We start from the raw sequence: 22,691 nt of genomic DNA on the forward strand, positions 1-22,691 counted from the left end.
ATATTAGTATATATGTTGCTGGCTAAGAGTAAATAAAGATTGAAACACAGTACAAATAGAAGTTCCAGGTCCGCCTATAGAAAAAAGCACTTTCAGGATGATTATCTCCTTGAAATGATGCTTCACTAAGCCCTGAAGCTCTCCCAAATCATAGCACAATATGTGAACAGTCTCTCTGCACTGTTTTCACTTGAAAAAGTGAAGCAGAACAAAGTCAGATTGGGTAAAGTACAAAGAGAATTCGGGCGAGGTTTCCAAAATTTGCATTTCGGCACATTTGCGCATATTTTTGCGCATCTGTGACATTTGAATTTTTTCATGTAGCAAACCTTATAGTTCACTTTCATATGACTTATGGTGTTAAATAAACTTGTATCAGTGTGGACTTACTGGGGGAAATGCATTTTTTCAACAAAAAAAAAATAAAGTTTCAAAATGTGCTGACTCAGCGATTCATGCTGCTGTGTTCTTTGGTTCGTATCTCGGTGATGCTTTGCAGCAAAGGGATTTGGTGAATAGATTTGGAATCTGTGTGGAATTGTCTTGCTTTTTGCTATTTGTCTTTTTCTGATAGCACCAAGCTACGGGCTGCTAGTTCCGGAAACATGCAGTGGGCTAACTCGTGACAAAATTATAACTATTTTATTTTAATAATTATTTTAGTTGGTGTTTGAGTTGTGTTGAAATGGCTGACTAATTATTGTAGCCCAGGTTCTCTTGTTTAATTTGATGTGTAGCATCAATATATTTGTTCATGATTATTGTAATGTTTTACACAGTTTAATTAATATTTAAAAAAAGGACCTATATAGGTCCATACGGGGCTTAAAATTAAAGAGGATTGCACTCCACTGCCGACTAATTGATGCCTGCATCCTACATTCTTACATACTGCACATTGCTTTTAAAGAATATTACCGACGCAATAGAACAAAACCATTTGCTGTTCAGGTGGCAGCTGCGAGCCGACGCCTCAGATAGACTCTGCCGGTGAGAGAGGAGAGAAATGTTGCAGCCCCGTCTGTCTGACAGAGTATACATTTCCTTTATTCCCTCTCACATGAGCTCGTCGCTAAATCCATTATCTGCCCGTGTGTCCTTCAAGCTTCGGGGAGATTTTCTCAACCTCAAACTGTTGGGAAATTGTTGCCGGCCCCCTCTCCTCCCACACGAGTCGCGCTTTTGTTCCCGAGGTAGTGCGTGGAGTCGGAAATTAATTGCACTTTCAATCCTCAGCCAGATGAAAGACTTAGGAAATGTTCAGGTGTGATGAATAGGACGTTCCTCCAAATTGCATCCCTGCGGACGGCCTCTTGTGCTGCGTCTTTCCTGCAGCTGATAATCACAGGTAGCCCACCTCGTTTCCTGCTAAAACATCCTTACTGCTAGATAACCCATTTCAGCTCTTCTGCATGTCCACTAAAATCTGCAGTATTATGACAAGCATTGGGGTAGTCAATTGGCACTGATGTGGTTGTATCATGCATGCTGTAAAGTGCTTCTTTTGAATGCACAAATGCTCATTCCATAGTGAATACCTTACGATTTTAGGGCTTAAGGATGGGGATGGCCATCTGACTCTTTGACAGCTATCCTGAGAACTTATAAGCCAATTTGCTATGAAATATGATATCAATATCCATGAAGCCCGGCAGGCTGATTCTTGATGGTATTTGTGACCTCCTGACTTTTTCCTTTAGTGCAAACAAAAGGCCAGATTTTGTCCTCGAGCAACAGTTCCGGGAAGTGAAAATAAATCCATGAAATTGGTTGTGGACACTGCAAAAAGGCAACATTACTTTGAATAGACTGCACACTTCAATCTATCAAATCAATCACTAACTACTTTAATAATCCAATTATTGGTTTGAGTAATTTTCTAAGAAAATCTCAATATTCTCTGATTCTTACTTCCCCCGCCCCCCTGGTTTCTTTACTCCTCTATGACAGTAAACTAAATATCTATGAGTTTAGGACAGAACAACAGTTTGGTTGCCGCCCTAATTTGGAGAGTACAAACTTATTACAGACATAAATAATGACGCAAACTACGCAATTAAGTTTTAAATAAACTAACATCACATTTATATCATATGTGGTATGAAACCACATTACATCGTGTAGCACATCTGATGCTTTTACAGATTTAGCTGTCATAGCTCTAGGTTTCTGTTTTTGGGCGTGTCACTCTGCACGTGTCTGCATACTGACGTTTTGACGTAGGGGTCAGAGAAGCCGTTGGCGTCCATGGCGGCGAGGTGAGCGCAGCGTATGATGCCCACGACCAGGCAGGACTTCTGGGTGTTGTACTTGAGAGAGATCATGATGCGTCCTCGTTCCTCCAGGGACTTGTCTTCTGTCTTGTTGACCTGCAGTGGTGAGAATAACAACGTTTAGTTTTTAGTTTACCACATTTATACGCCCGGGTGGCTGCCAGCAAGATGCCAATAGTTTGTTCTTGCCATGTTAAGCATTTTGTGAAAGTAAGTGGATATCATAAAAAGTCTTCAGCGGCTTCTTGACGGTTGTGTGTCCTGAAAATCAGCCGTATACAGATTGGCTGATTGATGTCACCTCCGTTGAGTTAATAGCCTCATCAAAATTAATTTGACAGGCTCTTTAGAGACGAGACAAACATCTGAACCGACACACACCGGGCCTTCTCACTGATGAGCACAACATTCAACGAGAGGATCAAACCTTTCATGTCCTGCCGAAGTAACTCAATTTTTTTGGGTCTTGTTTAGACGATTGGACATTAAAGGTTATTTCTTAGATCATTTTGCACGCCATGATGTCTTTCTTGGTTTTGGCGTGTCATTTCAATGTGCAACGCTTAGCGCAAGTGACGTGGAATAACAAGTGATGCTCATTAAAAGTGAGGTAATGTTAAATCAGGACGACTTAAGGGGAGGTGGATGGGTCAAGCAAACACAGGACTTTGACCCAGGAGACCGGTGTGTGTGGGTCCCGTTTAAAATCGCGAAATATTCAGCATGATCTCATCCAGCATTCATCAAATAATGCGCCTTAATCTGTAGATATTCCACGAAAGATATTCCAAGTAGTTTTGTTGCCTAAAACTAACTGAACTAAGTAATACTACATAAGGCTAGCACTTATCCATTCTTTATATTTTATCACTATAATGAATTACATGAACCTGCTGTTATTTAAAAAAAAATGTAGCCTGATTAATTTATTTGGTTGGTTGAGCGATTGAAAAGCTATTTTAGAGATATTTTGAAGAGATTCAAGTCTTGCAGGTCTTGAAACCAAAGTGCATTTCCAAGCCCAAAAGTAAATATCAGCCAATTATCAGTAAAATGAGTCAGTCTTGACCGAATGGTTAATGCTTAGTCTCTTTTTGCATTCTTTCACTGCTCCACAAAGCACTTCGAGCTCCCGAGGGAGAAGCATACATAAGGATATTACTTTTTCGTGGCCCCTAAAGAGCTATTTATGAGTTGTTGTTTTTTTCTTCACTGCTATGGCCAATGACTTTGAAATGCAATTTAACAGCAAAAGTCCTGCAGTTGCTGATTGTGTGAATATGCATTGGGCTTTTACTTTACACCAGCATTCATTATATGTTTTTACCGCATCAGCGGAGAAAATGCACAGAGGCTTAACGACTTCACACTTATCAATGGCTACTATAAAAAAGTGCATGGACCAGTGGACATGTGGGAAATGGGACTGAGTTATTTCAATTTGGTTTGTGCTATTTCAAATTGATATGCATTAGTTTTTTCTGCCTGTCTCACTCTTCCTCGCTGTCTCCGAAGCGAGGGTCTGAGGACTGAGGGTGTCGTGCTGTCCGGATAGGGAAGCCCCCTTGAGGCAACTTTGTGATTTTGAGAAACATAAATTAAATAGACTTGACGACAAATTACTTCACACCCCAGAGCGAAGCAATACAGTCAAACCCAAGAGACGGATAGTTCCAATATTTTGTATCTCGACATGACTTCAAAAAGATGAATCCTTCAGTGGTAACAACTTCCTGTTATATTGAATCTTTCTCTGATAGAAAACAACCCAAACACAGACTGTATGGCAGAAGACGACCGAGTCACCTAGTAAACTTCACTATAGCCTTCTCATGATTTTCAGAAAGGTATAGTATTTAATCAGACCCCGGTATATTTCTTCAATCAGTTACAATATACATGTAACAGACATAACCATCACACAAGGAACGCTAGCTTCGGTCACTTGATACCTCCAACCCAAGAACAAACCTCCTCAAACGTACAGTTATTTTTCGTGCAATTACTGCTTGGAATTTACTATCTTTTCATAGAACTCATACAGGTAATAATCTGTAATTTAAAAAGCAATTAAAGGCGCACTTCAGGACAATAACCACTTGACGTTGTCCATTGCTTTTGTAGTCATCTGATCCTTCTTTGTGTAAATTATGTATGCACTGCACTAGGTATCTACAATTTTTATTTTTTATTTATTAAAATTATTCTGTTTGTACTATTTTTAACTGTTTGTTTCAAGTCATGTTTTGCACGTTTTTGTATCTATTACATTTTGTCCTTTCTGTGTACCCTAGATTAGTGGCCGCTAAGGCGTCAGCTAATGGGGTTCCAGTTAATAAACTACACTAAACCTTGACGACACCTATTGGTTTGTGGACGACAGTTTTGTAGCCTCAAGTTTTGTATTTTGGAAGTCGCAATCTTGTTTTTTGGAAGCAAATGTGACGCTAGAGGGTAGCGTACAACCAAATGCTGAAAAAAAGATATAATATATATATTATATGAATAGGTCCAGCTGCAAATGTACTATTTTGGTACACTATCACTGCTCTTTTGTCGTCATCCCAAAAAATATTGCAGGTTTAAAGAATTTAAAAAAGGATTTGCATCAACTTTTACAGCCTTGTAATGGATTATTATTATTACATTTTTACATTTCCCAAGCCAAAACTATTTTACAAGCTAAAATACAAAATTCTGTCTGGAAAAAGTTTTAGAAGCTCCAATCAGTGGCCTTTGTTTCAACCGCTGTGGGCTCACACATCCAATGCTAAACACTGACGCCCGTAACAGAAACAGTATAAGAATAATAAAACGAAGAAGAAAACCAGGCCAGACGTCTCTGCAGACACAGACTTCAGTCTTAAACCTGTGTGCCGGAGACAGTGCTCAACAATCTGTCCGCCGGTGTCCACAACAGGGCACTCATCAGATCTTTCCAGGGAACCGACTCTCTCTACATGAATCACAGATGACTTTTACAAAACGTCTCACTGGACTTGTGGACGCGGCATCCATTTCATCTGGCACGCCGCCTCGGTTTACTGCCAAATCCATTTAGTCCCGTCTTTTCTTCTGCTGTTTTATGTGTGTTTAGGACATCCCACTGTTGTCTTTGCCGCTCTGTCTCCGCTTAACAAGATATTCTGCAGGGTGTCTGTGGCATACAAAGAGGCTGACAGGAATACCAGAGTGTGGAGAAGGAGAGCGAGGGAAGAAGTACAAACCTCCGGCTGACTGGATGGTATCAATGTCGGCGTACCTGACAAGTGCTGACATCTTTTCAACACTCTGTGTCTCCTTTTCTACTTGACACACACTCTTTTCTACTTCACACACAGATCATCCATTTACCTTGGCTACTAGCGTCCCTTCTCCTTCTCTCACAAATTACTTTTAAAATACTATATTTATATACTTATACCAACAAATAGACACATATTAAACTGACAAACTCAGTTGATGACCATGCAACATTAATCGCAAGTAAACAAAACACACAAATTGTCTGCAACTACATGGGCCTGTCGGCTCTCAAAATGACTATGAAAAGAGGCAAAACAACCACAAAAAGGCAAAAAAGAGACAAAATAATCACAAAATCACACACAACTACTACCATTAAACAGAGGAACAAAAACAGCTGCAAAAAGACACAAAATTATACTATAAAGAGACACACAATGACCATAAAGAGACACAAAGTGGTCACAAAGAGACACAAAATGGTCACAAAGAAACACAAAATGGTCACAAAGAGACACAAAATGGTCACAAAGAGATATGAATTGACCATAAAAAGACCATAAATGACCTTAAAGAGACCCAAATGGTCACAAAGACAACCACAAGACAAAGCCAAACAACTATAACTGCATATATGTCTGGCTCCTATGGAGGTTTAGATGTGATGGGGCCCATTGTCATATAATCTGCTTTTTTCAGTGAGCTTCCTCTTCCCATCAATCTGCTCTAACATAAAACTCTACTTACATCCACAAACACACTGCTGTACAGTAGTGTTTGCTTAACATTTTCCAGCTAATTGCACCGTTGCCTGGAGGGAAAACTCAATTAAGATCGGCTGGAGGATGTCCATTAATTTAATTTAACGCACAGTATAACCGGACACCTCTGACGTGGCTGCACATCATTCTAAATGAATGCAGCTGCAGAGCTGAATAATCAAGTGAAATCTATTTCTCTCTCTCTCTCTCTCTCTCTCTCTCTCTCTCTCTCTCTCTCTCTCTCTCTCTCTCTCTCTCTCTCTCTCTCTCTCTCTCTCTCTCCTGTAACTCACAAACTGGAGAGCAACCCAACAGAATAATATTCCAAGTGTTCCAGGTACTACTCAGCCCCTTAGGGGTTACCAGGGAAACTGCAAACAGGGGAAAGAGTTTTTCTTTTGACTGAGCCAGGAATCAATTGCAATGTCTTAACATACAGATTGAGGTGGAAACCCGTAATTAAAACCTCTGCCTATCTCCTGAGCGGCTTAGAGGAGCACAGATCTCTACATGAGGAGCACAAGTCTACATGAGGAGCACAGGTCTACATGAGGAGCACAAGTCTCTACATGAGGAGCACGGGTCTCTACATGAGGAGCACAGGTCTGCTTTATCGGTTCAGGACGTGAGGCTGTAAAAGTGTGTAACAGGAAGCCGGGCCAGAACACATCTCCTGCCAATGTCCCGGTTGGATTCCCGAGATCAACACCTCTCAGAGAACATTGTGCTGATGCAGAAGAAGAGCTACCGTGGTGGTTCACAGGCCTCTGGTATTCACGAACATACTCCACACAGAGAGGAGAAGCAACGCAGTTATAAGAGAGGAGTTCAGTGACGGTCCGTCAGGGCCTGCTAAGCCTTCTCTGCTGGCCTAAACATAATCACAAAGTTTAAATTAAAAAAAAAGATTTATATATTTATATATATATATATATATATATATATATATATATATATATATATATATATATATATATATATTTTATAATTAAAAGTTATAGCTATTTTATAATTGTATTTTCTTTCACAAATACACTACATGTATTATACTTATTTTTCCGTATTAGCTTATTTTTCCATTGCCCAGCTCCTGTGTTGCTCTGTTGTCTGCTTTCTCTTCAGCCTTCAGAAGCCTTCAGCCTGCTGTGTGGCACGGTGCCGCTGCTTGTTAAGGGTATTCTCATCCAATCACATTTCACCTCTGTTTCTCTATGCAATCGAGAGCTGGTTAAACTATATGGCGAGGCCTGCTAGCATTATGAAACGTGAGTTTGGCCACAGGGCCTGTGTGACCATTAATGTGCTCTGTGATTGGTCACAAGGAACTCCTCGGGGACCGCAAAATCTCATCAGGTGCAAAAGCCACGGCCCGCCACTGGAAGAGTTACAATCACAGAAGAGGAACTGGTCCTCAAAGCTGAAAGGATTTCTTTCTCACTGAAAGAATATTGCTTAAAAAAAATAAAAACAAGACAAAAATGTTACTTACGCCCCTGGTTTCTTCAATATGAAATGAAAATGTCATTTGATTTAATATTTTTAAAACTCTCTTTCAAATCTTAAGTGTTTCTATGTCACAATAAATAATAGCAAAACTCTCAGTAAAAATTTTGAAACTACTACAAATCAAGAGTTTAACAGTCAAAAACATACTAATTTTAATTCAGATGTTGCAAACATATGTGACATCTTTTTTTCCAGAATTTCTATGTTGATGTGTCCTTGGGCAAGACATTTAACCGCAAATTACTCCCATAGCTGTGCCTATGGCGTGTACATGTTAGTTAGTCCTGATGGGCAGGTGGCACCTTGCGTGGTAGCTCCTCCCATCAGTGTAAATGAATAGATTTGAATGGGTCAATGATGTCATGTAGTGTTAAAGCGCTTTGAGTGATCGGACGACTAGAAACGTAGTGTTTACGTTGGTGAATGGAGGTTTGTGCCTGTGTTGTTGGTATAAAACGACTGATGCGAATAAAAGGATAAATAAAAGTGCACTTTTTCATGACACGTGGGGGGCGGCACGACCACTTAAAAAAATAAATAAATAAAATCATCTGGGCCGTGAAGCGGTTTTCCAATATCTATCATGTCGCTGTGTGGGGGGTTGGCGCCCCCTGCGGCTGCTTGCTGGGGGCGGCTGCGGGTCGTGTGTGTGGGTGCGGCGGCGTGCGGATCCACTGTGGGCTATAGGGCCGTACTCTAATGCAGTGGTACCCAACCTTTTTTGAGCCGGACCGGTTTTGTGTCAGACAATATTTTCACAGACCGGCCTTCACGGTGTAGGCGAAAAATATGACGTAATAAATATGACGTAATAAATATGACGTAATACGACCGGCATAAATACAATTATAAAGTGCATAAAGATACACATCACCATGACGCTGCATTAGTGGAGCCCTGAGCTTGTTTCTCTGCTACGAGCCGGTCCGTCTCGGGGTGACGGGAGAAAAAGACCGACCCCCGACGTCTGTTGTTTATGTCCAGTCTACTGACTCTATTCCGTACCTTAAACCTTTATATGCAATCTGTTACTTCATTAAAACCCGCTTCACAAAGACAGGATGTTGAAATGGAGGCAAGGTTTCAGAGCTTTTTTGGCGATCTCAGTAATTCAGTAATTACATGTAGAACCGCCACTGTCCTCACCTGTAGTATGCGTTAGGAAGAAAGATGGCAGTCTGAGGCTGTGCGTAGACTACAGGCTACTGAACGGGAAAATACTGCCTGACCGTCATCCAATTCCAAGGATACAGGAGATTCTGGAGAACCTAGGAGGTAACTCCTGGTTCAGTGTTAGACAAAGGGAAGGCTTATCACCAGGGCAGGCCCTGCACCGCAAAAGCAGGCCCTGCACCGCATTTATAACGCCATGGGGACTGTATGAATGGATGAGGATCCTTTTGGGCTTACTAACTCGCCCGCTTCGTTTCAGCGCTACATGGAGGGATGTCTGGGAGACCTCCTGTTGGATTCCCTGTCTGCTCGTAAGTCTCCACCCCCGGTTTCCGCCCACTGCCACGCCCCTCTCCTTCATCCCAGCTGTTGTGCATTGCCTTGATCACCGGCAGGTGATTTAGGGACCACTGTGTACCTGGCTCATTTGTCGGGTTGTTCCAGTTCCAGTCTGGTTTGCTTCTTCAGGTGAGAGTGGATCACAAGAGCGGTTGAGTTGCCCTCCCGACTCTGGAGCGGAATCAGTCTTGTGTGCTTCAAGAGCATTGACTACAAGAGCGGTTGAGTTGCCCTCCCGACTCTGGAGCGTAATCCGTCCGGCGTGCTTCAAGAGCAGCCTTCACCAGAGTGGTTGAGTTGCCCTCCCGACTCTGGAGCAGGGGAGGTGGATCTCCTGTGTTCGCTGGACATTACCGTTGGTATTAGTTTGTCTATTCGTTGTGTTTTGTTTTGTCGCAATAAAGTCCGCCCTTGAAACTTGAACTGCTGCGTCTGTGCATTTGGGTCCTCAACACCACACCCCCTCTAACACCTCCGAGATGAAGTATGTGTCCCATATTTAGACGATGTCCTCGTCTTTAGCCCCAGCTTCGATAAACACATTGAAAATGTGAGACAAGTGCTCAAACGACAGAGAGAGTGTGGCATAAAGCTGAGGCCAAAGAAATGTGACTTTTTCAAACGTGAGGTCTGCTATGTAGGTCGAGTAGTCTCCGCAGAAGTATACAAGATGAATCCCAAAGAAGTGGAAGCAGTTCAAGCACTGAAGCATGAGACACCAACCACTGTGCGAGAGGTGAGGAACTCAGTGAGGAAACTCAGTTATTACAGCTCCTACATACCAGACCTCTCTAGGATAGCCAAGCCTCTCTATGAACTATTAGCAAAGCCCAAATCTGATGTGAAGCAAAGCCAAAAGAAAAAGGATGTTTGCTGTAAATCTGCTCAGTTGTCACCTTCTCATCCAGTTCAGTGGAGTACGCTCCACAAGGAGATAGTGAACAGAATTGTAGTACAGCTAACAAACCCACCGGTGATGGCATATCCCGACTTGGAGAAACCCTTTGTGCTTCATGTTGATGCCTCAGAAGAGGGCCTTGGTGCAGTTTTGTACCAGCGTCAAGACAGCACTCTCCGTGTTCACACCAAAACAGTTGCGAATTTTCGCAACGCGACTTCGCCTATATCGCGCCGCAGGTGAAAAATTCGCTCTATGTGGTTAATCCGTTTTTTCGCAACCATCGCTGGGGAAAGGGGGCGGGGCTTATCTATGTCTTGAAAACATTTACTATTTCCTTCATCCACCAGGTAAATAACCACTAGTTCTGCTTTATAATTGTTGAGGAAGTCCCACACACGTCAGAACATCAACCGCCCCCATGTCTGGGTTCATAACATTATCTGTAGTCACACACAGCTCCGACTCCTCCAGGACGAGTGTCTGAATGAAGCCGCTTCCAGCGCTCCTTCAGCGGACCAGCAGCAGTTTGATTCAGTAACGGCAGGACGGTGATGCCTGGCGGAGCTTCTAGCTCCGTGTTTGTGAAAGCATTTACTATTTCAGCCATTCAGCATTGAAATAACCTCTAGTTCTGCTTTATACTTGTTGAGGAAGTCCCACACACGTCGGAACATCAACCGCCCCGTGTCTGGGTTCAAAACATTTTCCGTAGTCGCCCACAGCTCCGACTCCTCCAGGACGAGTGTCTGAATGAAGCCGTTTCCAGCGCTCCTTCAGCGGACCAGCAGTTTCATTCAGTAACGGCGGTGATGCCGGGCGGAGCTTCTCAACGCTGATTGGCTTTCGCAACTCCGCGTCATGCGAATTATTCGCTGGAGTTGAAATATTTGAACGCCGGCGAAAAAGCGGCGTTGCGACACCGTTTTGCTTCTATCTACGCAGCTGGACACCGCTGGTTGGCAGAGTTGGCGGATTATAGGTTCACATTGAAATACAGGCCTGGAACAGCAAATACAGATGCAGACTTCCTGTCACGCAGACCAGTGCCCATGGAATGCACAGAAGAATGCCAACAGGAAGCCATTGAATGTATTGGGAAAGCTTCGAAGAGAGATGAAGCAGGAGAAGTGAATTGGATCTTTGCAGTCACCTTTAATGAAGACGCACTGCCAAAGGGGTGCAACATCTCAGAGCCAATTCAGCCTCTTGCAGAAGAAGACATGAGAGCTGCCCAAAATGCAGACCCGGTCATAAGCTGAGTTTTGACCTTGAAAAAGACATATACTCACCTGAAACAGAAAGACAAGGTGACCGAGAATGAACCTGTCTGACTGCTGCTCAGAGAGTGGCCTCGTCTGCGGATAAATGGCGATGACATCCTCAGAAGAGAGACTGCAACGAGAACACAAATGGTTGTTCCTGAGTCACTGAAGTCAATGACATATAAACACCTACACGAGGAAATGGGACACTTAGGTGCAGATAGAATGGTGGCTCTTGCAAGAGAACGCTTCTTCTGGCCTAAGATGAGACAGGAGATGGAACACTGTCACCCGGGTGTGTCGCTGCATCAAGAGAAAGAAACCTAACAGAATAACCAGAACACCGTTACAGAGCATTGAAACTTCTGCACCATTTGAGATGATTTCCATTGACTATGTACATCTGGACAAGTGTAAAGGAGGTGAGGAATAGATACTTTACAAAGTATGTGCAGGCATATGCAACGATAGATAAGTCCGGGAAAACTGCAGCCAGAAAGCTTTTTGATGACTTCATCATGCGTTTTGGTTTCCCATCCAAGATACACCACGACCAGGGAAAAGAGTTTGAAAACACTCTCTTCCGAAAGCTTCAAGACTACTGTGGTATTCTTCAGTCTCGTACATCACCGTATCATCCTCAAGCTAATCCTGCTGAGCGCTTCAATAGAACGCTAGTGGGCATGTTGCGCACACTTGAGGAGTCTCAGAAGTCAAGGTGGAAAGAACACTTCAATAAAGTAGTCCATGCCTACAATTCAACTGTGCATGAAGCGACAGGATTCTCTCCATTCTTCCTCTTTGGCCGTGAACCGACTTTACCAATCAACCTAATGTTTCCAAGGAAAGGAAGGGGAGAGGAACCAGTCACATACTGGTTATGCAGAGAAGTGGAGAGAAGTCATGCTAGAGGCCTACTCCATCGCAAGGCAGAATATGAAGAAATGTGCGAGGAGAGGACAGAAAAACTACAATCAGTGCATATGGAGTTCTACCCTTGAACCTGGCGATCGTGTCCTGGTGAGAAACCTCACACCTAGAGGCGGCACCAGAAAAATGCACAGTTACTGGGAAGACATGATCCATGTTGTCAAAGGAAGAAGAGGCCCTGATAGTCCAGTCTACATGGTTGAGCCGTTGCAAGGAACGGGAAGAAGACGTGTGCTACACCGTAACCTTCCATGTCCCTACCTGGTTGAAGAGGCAGAGGCCCAAGAACCTAACCTGAAACAAAAAAAACAGTGGAAACCAAACAAAACTGAGAGCAAGACAACACAAGGACAAGCACCACACCTACCCGTCAGACAGTTCGAGTGAAGAGGAGGATCACATGTGGATAGCAGTGAGAGAGGCTGATCCACCCCTCAATGCGGAAGCAGAGGAGTTCTGTCTAAGGAGTGAAACACCCAGAGACAAGCCTGATATGGTGATCGTGCCTGAGAAGAATTCTGAACAGGAACACACTGAGGAGAGACAGAGCGAGGAGGAAGAGGCTGAAGCTCCAGTTGTTGAATCCGAAGATGAGCAGAGTGAGACTGAAACAGGGAGGGACAGGCCTAAGAGAGTCCGACAGCCCAGACATGTTTACACGTATGACCAGCTAGGTCAAGTGACCTTTCAGCAGCTGCACACCTGCCCTGTCAGTGTGAGAAGGCCCTTAGGGACCAACCACAACCTCCCCAACAGATCATCATCCATGTATCCGTTTTATCACAAATAGATAGGATGATTACAAGTTCATAAGGTTGTTTATTTGTAAGTTTCAAAGAGTTCATGGTGAGTAATGGTAATAACTGACACAGATACAGGTTATCTGAACATTTATTTACATAATAAGTACAGATATGGGGGTACTATGCTAGTATTTTGGAGTTAAGGCAGTAGTGTGGTATATGTGCACTAAAAGAAAAAAATGAGTAGTGTGTACACTTACATAATAGAGTTTCTGATTACATGGCTTTAAAATGTGTAACCACACAGTAGTGGGTGTATATGGTATTTTCCTAGTCCCGTGTACGAAGATATAGCGGGCCCACCAATACTTCGATGGACTATTCACCCTTCAATACTATTGGACTATGGACACTTAGTCTTGTGGCCAAGACTTTTTGAAAAATTGACTATTTAGATAGTACTGCCTAATCATCCTGTAAAGTGTAATGTGGTTATACTGACCTGTTTACTCACCTTCCAGCAAATGTTCTATTGTTAAGGTATTACTCAGTATTGCTGAGGAATGGGAATGAAAATGTTGGGAACATTTTGTTTTAGTGGGGGAGGGTGTTGCGCCCTAGAACTATTTGGGAATTTGCATATTGATTATGGATACTAAAATGAGCTAAGATAGGCTTTAATGTGTTTAAGCAGATAAATATATTATTCTTTTCATTGTATGTAGATATGGTTAATATCTACATAGAAGGTGAGATGCGCCGCGGGCCAGGGACGAAGAAGGTCCAAGTGTTATACGGTACTGCCCACAGGAAAAGTCTACAGATGCTGCTGCTGCTGCTTCTTCTGCAGTTTAATTGCAACCAACTTGACTAGGTGTATAGCGCCACCTGCTGTACCGGAGTGTTAGAGCCCAGCTAGCTGGCTGTCACCATGTAGATTAACCGGCTTCTCTACCATAGAGAGAAATAGAGATGCGCTGGTTTCCATCACCGCCGGTTAACACACCGCCACTACTGTCCTGGAAACCAAAAGTTTGATCGCAACCTTTCCCGCTGAAGACAGAAGCCAGATGTCAGCGGGCGTTGGTTTGTTTTTTCGCCAAGCGGGAAGGAGGCTTAAGACGGGCACCGCTCGCTTGCTGCTGGCCGAGATGATTAAATTGCTCTATTCTCCTTCAGCATCCAGAACATCCTGTGTGGAGACAGAACTCCTTATCTGCTACTTCAAGAGCGAGCGGAGCAGAAATTGTCTTTGCTTTTTTCCTCTCTCTGTAACCATTATCTGTCATAGCTTCACTTTGCCTTGAAGCATTTCTATGTGAAGATGGCCAGACTGTGTTGTATGGTCTCCGTTGCCAGGGTGAGACATTTGACAGGGTGGTCCAAAAAAGCAGGAAATAAAAAAGCAAACAACAGTGGTGGAGTTTGACACAAACATCTGCTCTGCAGCTCCTCTAAAAGCCACTGCTGCATGCTGTGATGGTCTGAGCTACCAGATCCAGGCTCATGCTTCCTGAAAGCATAGGTGCAAGATAAGAATTAAGAGCATGTGTAGAGTAAACCCATCCAATCTTTGCTATGGAAAAGATACCATTTGAAGCTGGTTCGAGCACAAATTTTCTAAATCATTTTCCACATTTCGTCAAGGTGAAGGTATACAGCCTGAAACATGGTGTCAGCGTGTGGTGTTTTGTGGTTGAGGCTATGAAAGTACTCGTTCGTGAGATATCAGCACTGACAGTATTGTAAATAGCCTTTTCATATTATCTTAATTATACCATAAAGACAGTAGAGACACACATTATAAACACCTCTAATGATTTCATACACACAAAGAAGAAAAAATATCCAGATTTTTGACACCACTACTGTGTTTTCTGGGCACTATTGCTCATTGTCATTGTATGACAAATTAAAACCACTATATACATTTAACATATAGTCTGTTTTGAAGTATAACATGCACTCACTATTAAATAAACCGTCACAAAATAATCAGCATAGAACGGTGAATGTGCCGTGGCTGTTTCATACGAGCATATTTATTATTTCTGGATGCTATGTCACACTCCCACATAGACAACAAAGCATATGAGAGGAGCAACAAGGCAGTGCTCTGTACTCTGTGTGTACGAGTGATACAGAATTACATAGAATTCCCTTTTTTTTTCTTGTGTGTTGGCAATTTGAAAAGGATGTTCAATCACAGTTCAACGATACTCCAATCCACTCCCATGTTCTCATAAAACATAATCCACTCCCGCACCCCACTCATGGGCTCAAAACCCAAAGGAACATCTTATGTACGCGGTTGTTTGGTGCCGATGTTCTTCTTGCACTTACCAGCATGTAATTGTTGACATGTACATCATGAGCCAGAGTTAAGCTTTTTATGTGCAGAGCTATCAACTCTTTTTCTGGGATCTTGTAAAAATACCCTTTCCTGTACTACCGTTCACATTGAATTACAATATCTTGAAGAAAATGTTTCTGGGGTACTCAAGCAAAATCCCCTACAGTGCAGTAAGCGACAAATTTATTGATTTTATATATAAATATATATATTTAAGGATTAGGTTTGAGAACAAAGGTTAACAAGTGAATAAATACAAAGCAAAAACATATTTTAAATGTCTGAAAGGTGCTCCTTCATATCATTTTTTTCATATTTCCGTTTTATTTTTCCACATTGTGATTTCCTGATTGGTTTCTTCTTTAATATTAAGTTAAAATCTAGACACACAGTATGCACTTAATTTGGTTTAACCCCTTATTCCAAAAGTCATCTGATAATGTTTATTGTTATTGTTTTACTACACAGCTACTCAACAAGCAAAGGCAGCCAACACACAGAGGAGATATTTTATTAGTAATATTAATATGATATATTAATATAAGAATGTAAGGCAGTAGTGTAGTGTATAATGGATTGCTGTATTATATAGTGCAGCATGTGTACTGGAGTAGTATACTCTGGTGTATGATATATTATATTATACAATAAATAATAGTATAACAAAGCATTGTATAATGTAGACATATAATGCAGTATGAAGTATATACTGGAGAATAGTAAAATGTTGTATATGGTATAGTACTGGAGTGGTGTAGTTTACACTGGAGTAGTATATGGTATAATATATATTTGAGTAGTGTATGGTATATATTACACTAGAGTAATATATACTGGAGTAGTGTATGGTGTAGATTATACTAGAGAAGTATATACTTGAGTAGTATATGGTATAGATTGCACGAGAGTATTGCATTGTCTTTCATTGAAGAGAATAAGTATGACTATGGAATATGTAGCAAAGATAATTTAAACATGATTTTATGTAAGTTTTTCATCACAAAATCCTGTGAACAGTGACATCTAAAACCACAAGTATCCATGTGACGCTTTAGACTTACAGGTAGTTGTTTCTCCAGGCAGTTGTTGAAGTTTTTGATTTGGTTGGGCTTCAGCTTCTTGAGCGGGATTCGCGTTTCCCCGATGAACTCGTTGTGTCGGAATTTGTCCTCATCGCACACGGAAATCCTGAGAGAGGAGAAGAGCAGAGCAGGTAGGAGGATGAGAAGGAAGTGAAGTTAAAGCCATAAAACCAGTCATTTTTCAACCTGGAGTCGATCATCCTCCATCACAGGGATTCAATTCTCACCAAAAAGTCTTCAATTCACTATAAAGCACTTCACCCGCCGCCTCTCTGAGCCAAAGCAAAGCCTGGTAGTTCTGCAGCGAATGAGTTACATTACATTGCATTTAGCTGACGCTTTTATACAAAGCGACTTACATTTTTGCTCTATACACCGTAGACACAGCAACGGGGAGCAATTTGGGGTTAAGTGTCTTGCTCAAGGACACATCGACTTGGACTAGCAGAGCCGGGGATCGAACCACGGATCCTCTGATTGAAAGTCAGCCATGCGCCATAGTCACCACCGTTCATCAGACTTTTGTCAGACTTGATCAGCCTGACAGCCGACGATGAGATAAGCACGCTTTAGGAAAAAACATTTGGTTGCGTTTGTATCAAAAGACTTTAAATGTGAGAAAGGCAGAAAAAGTCGAGCGATACGCCTAGTGATAGAAAAACGATGTTTTGCTCACGTCAAAGTCATTTAAAACCAAATCACGACTTTTGCTCGAACATATCTCGCTGTGCTGATCTTGTTTACTCAATTAATGCAGCTTGGTTTGAATCGTGCCACTGTGCATTCAGTCTGTTTACTTATTATTTGTATGATGTGCTAATTTTCTATCCGTTTCCGCATAAAGACAACACTGTTTTCAATGCGTGGCAACATCCCTTTGAAGACGTAAGTGTATTCTTCAATCACCGAAAAAGAAGATTCATTACGTTCCACAGAATAACTGCGTCGGAGAGATAATAACCGATGGATGAGCTGAAACCAATGAGCACACGTACAGTGTAGTCTTTTACTCTCCAGACCGGAGATCTATATTACATTTTTAAATGAATGTCAATTATTGGTGTGGGAGAACGTTGCTCTCAGGCAGATCTATGTCTTTAATACATCCAGAGGGTGAGTCCCCATGTATGCACTCGCAGCCCTCAACATGACATGATTCACACCACATCGGGCTCATGAGTGTTAGTGGAAGACGGTTTAAAGTGATTTTCTCCCACATAATCAGCCGCCGTGTGGAGGAAAACATGAAGCTTTTTGTGCAGCCAGTGGCGTGAGTAACAAGTATTAGCGCTGTCGATCCTGCATAATTAGAATCACAATAAATACAAAATAACTCATCTGCTACAGTGCATGGACAGCTGGTGTTGAATTCAAATTAGAAGAAACAAAAAAAAGAGACAAACAGTGTTTTGTCTGGAGGCTTTAATTGCAGTATTGTTCCTGGAAAATGGTTAATAAAGGCGCCGTTATGCGAGTAGATTGTTTGACTTGTGAAGTCTGTCAGATCACACTTCTGAGAAGTGGCCCGATGTCACTTTTGTGGTACTCAGTGCAGTAAAGATTCATATTGTTCCTGCTCTGCAAAACAAAATAACCACAACATATTGGCAATGTCTGTTCATAGCAGTGATTGAACAATTCATTCCTGCAGCTGTGAGACTTTGAAGAAATGAGTAATATAAGAATTAACAATTACATTTGAAGAAATGGTCCAATCAAATTTGAATTACATGTTGATCACAACGCTGATTTTGAGTGCTTGTGCATTCATCCAATAAAAATCAATAAATCAGCTTTCTTAAATTGTTTTTTTGGTTGGCATGTATATTCATTCTGCCCAAATTCAAAATGTATAGAAAAAAGAGAGATTGTTTCCAAGCATCACAATCAATCCATAGTTGTCAGAGTTAAGCCTTTCAAAAACAACTTTTTCACTGTCGGGGTCTTTAGCTTCGGGAAGCTTGTGCAGAAGCAGCCATAACCCAGAGAACTGTGCGTTAAAAGTAAGAAGCGCAAAAGCAACGGATTGTCTCATTTAGCAGCAGCATCATCATCAGTAACACTATGCAACGGGATATTGTGCGTACAGGATTACGGCTGTTTCAAAACCACAAACGTCAACCTCATGGTGGCGCCAGAGGAAACGTCAGTGGGATCCGGGAATATTTGTGCAAAACCTTTATCGGCAATCCATCAAATCGTAGTTACGATATTTTGTTCTGGACCAAGCGCACAACAGAAAGACCAAGAGGCTAAAAAGGCCCGCTACGACAAAACGTTCCTCCCAGTGTACAACAAACACAAACACTGCTGGGTCATATGATGACACGCTGGCACTAACAGGAAGTCACATGTGAGAAAGATCGTTACTTAGATTCGCGGGGGTTGAACAGAAAAATAAAGCGAGAGAAAAATCCTCCACAGAATGCGGCCCTCCGATCATTGGGATATATATTTTGTACTTACCAAAGATGATTATGCATTTGATTGCATAATCTACTTCTACTACAGTGTTCACACTTTGGTAAAAATAAAGGAGCAGAGAACAGTGAAGTAACACTTCCATTGCATAACGGTGTCACATTTATCATGAGAAGCAGACGTTTCTGGTGCAGGTTTTCAGTCTATTCTCAGCTGTTGTTGTGAAATACAATACAAATAACCAACAAACCAGGAAAGTTATTACACGAACGAAAGGATTTCCCCGGCCCTTAAACTGATCGTGGGGGGGTACCACACGGTCAGGCTCGCCCTGGCAACGGGACTCTCATAAATTATAGTGAAGGAAGATCACACAGGATGAATACGTCCTTTCTGGGTAAAATCCCGGCTGTAATGCAACGATTTACCTCAGAAACTTTCAGACATCACAGCCTCCTGAAAAGGATTGTCTTAAGCCTCTAAAAACAAATACAACGCAGCGCACGCTTAAATATACAAGCATATTTTAATTTTATAATTCTTTCTTTAAATATCCTTCCCTCTTTTTCCCTTTGTCCTTTTAAATCTTTTTTAAAGTCTTTTCCTATCTTTCTTCCTTTTCCTTTCCTCTTATTTCTTTCATTTGTTCTTTCCTTTCCTTTCCTCCCCTTCCATACTCATTTCATTCCTTTCCGTCACTTTCCTTCCTTTAATTCACCTCATATCTTTCCTCCCCTTGCTTTCCTCTTATCGTCTTCTTTTGTTCTTTCCTTCCCTTCCTCTAATTTCCTTCCTTTCCTCCCATTTTCTTCCTCTCATGTCTTTTCTATTCCATCACTTCCATTCTTTTAATTCCCCTCCTGTCTTTCTTCCCTTTCTTTTCCTCTTATGTTTGTAATTTGTTCTTTCCTTTCCTCCCCTTCCATATTTCTTTCCTTTCCTCCCTTTTCATTCCTTTTATTTCTTTTCTCCATTCCATCCCTCATGTTTTTCCTCTCTTCCATTGTTTTCATTACCCTTTATTCTTACTTGTTTGCTTCCTTCCTTTCATTTTGTCAAACCTTTCTTCTATACTTTCCTCCTCTTTCTTTCGTGCCACACTTTCCTTCATTCTTTCCTTTCCTATTCTGTTGTCCCTTCCCCTCTTCCTCTTTCCCCATCATTCTTTCCTTCTTGCCGGTTCTGTCTTTCTCTCCATGAGGTTGAGAGGAGTCTACCTGAGTGTTTTGCGGACCATATCCTCGTCGGTGATGCCGTAGTAGGTCAGGGTCTCGCTCCAGACAGGGTTGAGTGTGTTGCGCAGGGTCTTGGTTCTAAGTTTATTGGCCTGAAAGACAAACGGAGAAGTTGATCATTAAACAGGATTAAACATCTTTATTGATTAACTCCCGGTTCCCCCCCTACCGATCAAGAGAGCTCATCCCTCAGGTGTCAAGTTCCATTGAAGTGTTGCCAGAATATACACAAACATCCCTGAAAATGTACAAAAGCCTCTCTGCCCTCGTGGAAATTTGTCAACGCATTGACGTCTGCCGGCACGCTTGCAAACACGACCCCACTGCCGCACAGTGAACGCTGTCGGGAATGAAAAATAAATGGCCGACTCCATTCACACATGAAGGGACGGGCATAATCAAAGCAATGCAGGAGGACAATGATGTTGATTACACTGAAGTTATGCGATAGTAACAATGGCTCCGCTCACGCTCAGTCTATTGCTGTGGCGGTCAGCACCACATTTTCGGAGAAAACAATGTTCCAATTATAAACCTTAATTAGGCTTTCACAATTTGAAAAAAAACAACCATCTTTGGCAACAATACTGTTTACCGAAGAATACACAGCTAAGACACGTGTCTTAAGATCCATAAAATACAAAGCTAAGAGGTAAAAAAAAATGGAATGATGCAAATATTAAATGCAACATTTTATCAAAAAGAGAAGTTCAAGTTGCATCAATTGCAATCTAACAAGCTGTTCGGCATGTTCGTGACAGGCAACGTTGTTTTATTAGTGAAATATTGTGTGGGTAAATCTGTGGAGCTTAATCAATAAACTGGTGGGATTTATTTACTCGTCTGATGGCAGCGATCCATGTAATAAGGCTCTCACTGATTGTTTCTCTCTCAATCAGCGGTTGATTGACACGGGAACGCTGTTAAACACAGAGATGCGCCGAGCATTCAAAATGATGCGTTTAAGCCCTTTGTATAAAAATGCAAATAACATTTGTGGCGCTTTCGAGATTGAATGGGCATTGTCAGCTTTTATCATCCTTGTGGATTTGGGCTTCATCTACTCATAGTTCCAGAAGGCCGTTATCATCTGTACACATTGATCACCGACAGAAATACAAGATGGCGGCGGTGGCGGTCACTTCAAGTGGCTGCTGTATCTATGACGGGAGTAGAGGCTTTTACACAGCGGTGGCTTTTTTGTGTGGGATTACTTTGCATATCAATATATATATATATATCAATGTTTTTATAACTTGTCTTTGTCATAAGCACTTTAAACAAAAAACTTTTATTCATTCATATTTTTTTCCCGAACGAGGTTGATTTTTTGGATGCTTTCGACCAATAACATTGTGCGGAATGGACGATGTGATTGCATAACATTTAGTATTATTATTATAAAAACACAGAGGCTCTGTAATATGAACCAAAGACGGCAAACTTTATTGCTCCCTTGAGACGATATTTACAGGCTAGTATTTAACATTGTATTTTATTTAACCTGGTGTAACTGGCCAAATTAACCCCCGCCCAGATTAAGCCTGGGTATACTTTGTCCCAGCCCTGAGTGTACCCCGGGGATAAACTGTCCTAGTGAAAACTATACCCAGGGGTGTAAAATAGCCTAGGCCATACTATAACCCTTGGAGGCCAGAGTATACCCCAGGGGATAAACTGTTGAGTTGCGACATCGTTATCCACACAAAAGTCTGTGACTCCATGGATTGGTTGACCTATCCCGTAAACTTCAATCTGCTGTCATCAACAGAACATGCACTTTATCTAGAAAACAAGCATGATCATTTTGATGTTATCAGTGTTTAACTTTGAACATGTATATTGTAGCGAGAACTTGCTAGTCTTAGAAGTTGAAGTTGCAAGACAGTCATCTTTGATCTTTGTGGAAGTCTATTATTATTTATTTTTTTCTGATGGAAGTTGTCACGACCGGGTGTGGTGGGCAGAGACTCAGGCGCAGAGGAAAACGACAGGAAGCATGTTCAGGAAAAAACAAAAAGCAATTTACTTTAAGTCCACAAAAACAGACACAAAAAGGACAAGCAGGTTTCGAACAGACAGATAAAGAATAGGAACAAAGCTGGAACGCTTGGCTGTGACGCACACAGCGAAAATCTGGCAGGGGACAAGGGAAAGCAGGGGAGTATATATATGAGACGGGAAACACAGGTGTAGGGCATAAACAATCAGGGGACACACATGGGAGTGACTGAGGGCAGGTGAAGGGAATGAAACAATCAAGAGACACATGCACAATCAGGGACGAGGCATACAAGGGGCAGGAAGTGCGGGGACACAGAGGACACAAGAGACATAAACGACAAAATAAAACAGGAAGCCACTCAACACCGTGACAGAAGTAATACAAGTCTATGTTTTAGAGTTTTAAGATTTAAGTCAGTTAGCTTTCTCACTTAATTTACCTGACAAAGCTGAACCCCCAAT

The 22,691-nt window shown here is 41.8% G+C and overlaps 1 protein-coding gene across 1 annotated transcript in view; it reads right to left on the bottom strand.

The window, feature by feature from the left end:
- The window catches only part of doc2b (double C2-like domains, beta), a gene marked incomplete at both ends in the record, with an annotated part of 138,468 nt that overhangs the window by 8,523 nt on the left and 107,254 nt on the right, over positions 1–22,691 (bottom strand). The window contains 3 exons of the mRNA XM_079235996.1: positions 2,212–2,369; positions 16,549–16,675; positions 20,208–20,317. Of these exons, the coding sequence (XP_079092122.1) occupies positions 2,212–2,369; positions 16,549–16,675; positions 20,208–20,317 (395 nt within the window). The remainder of the gene's footprint in view (positions 1–2,211; positions 2,370–16,548; positions 16,676–20,207; positions 20,318–22,691) is intronic.

The sequence above is a fragment of the Taurulus bubalis genome (genome assembly GCF_910589615.1).
Source record: "Taurulus bubalis genome assembly, chromosome: 2".
Taxonomy (NCBI): Eukaryota; Metazoa; Chordata; class Actinopteri; order Perciformes; family Cottidae; genus Taurulus; species Taurulus bubalis.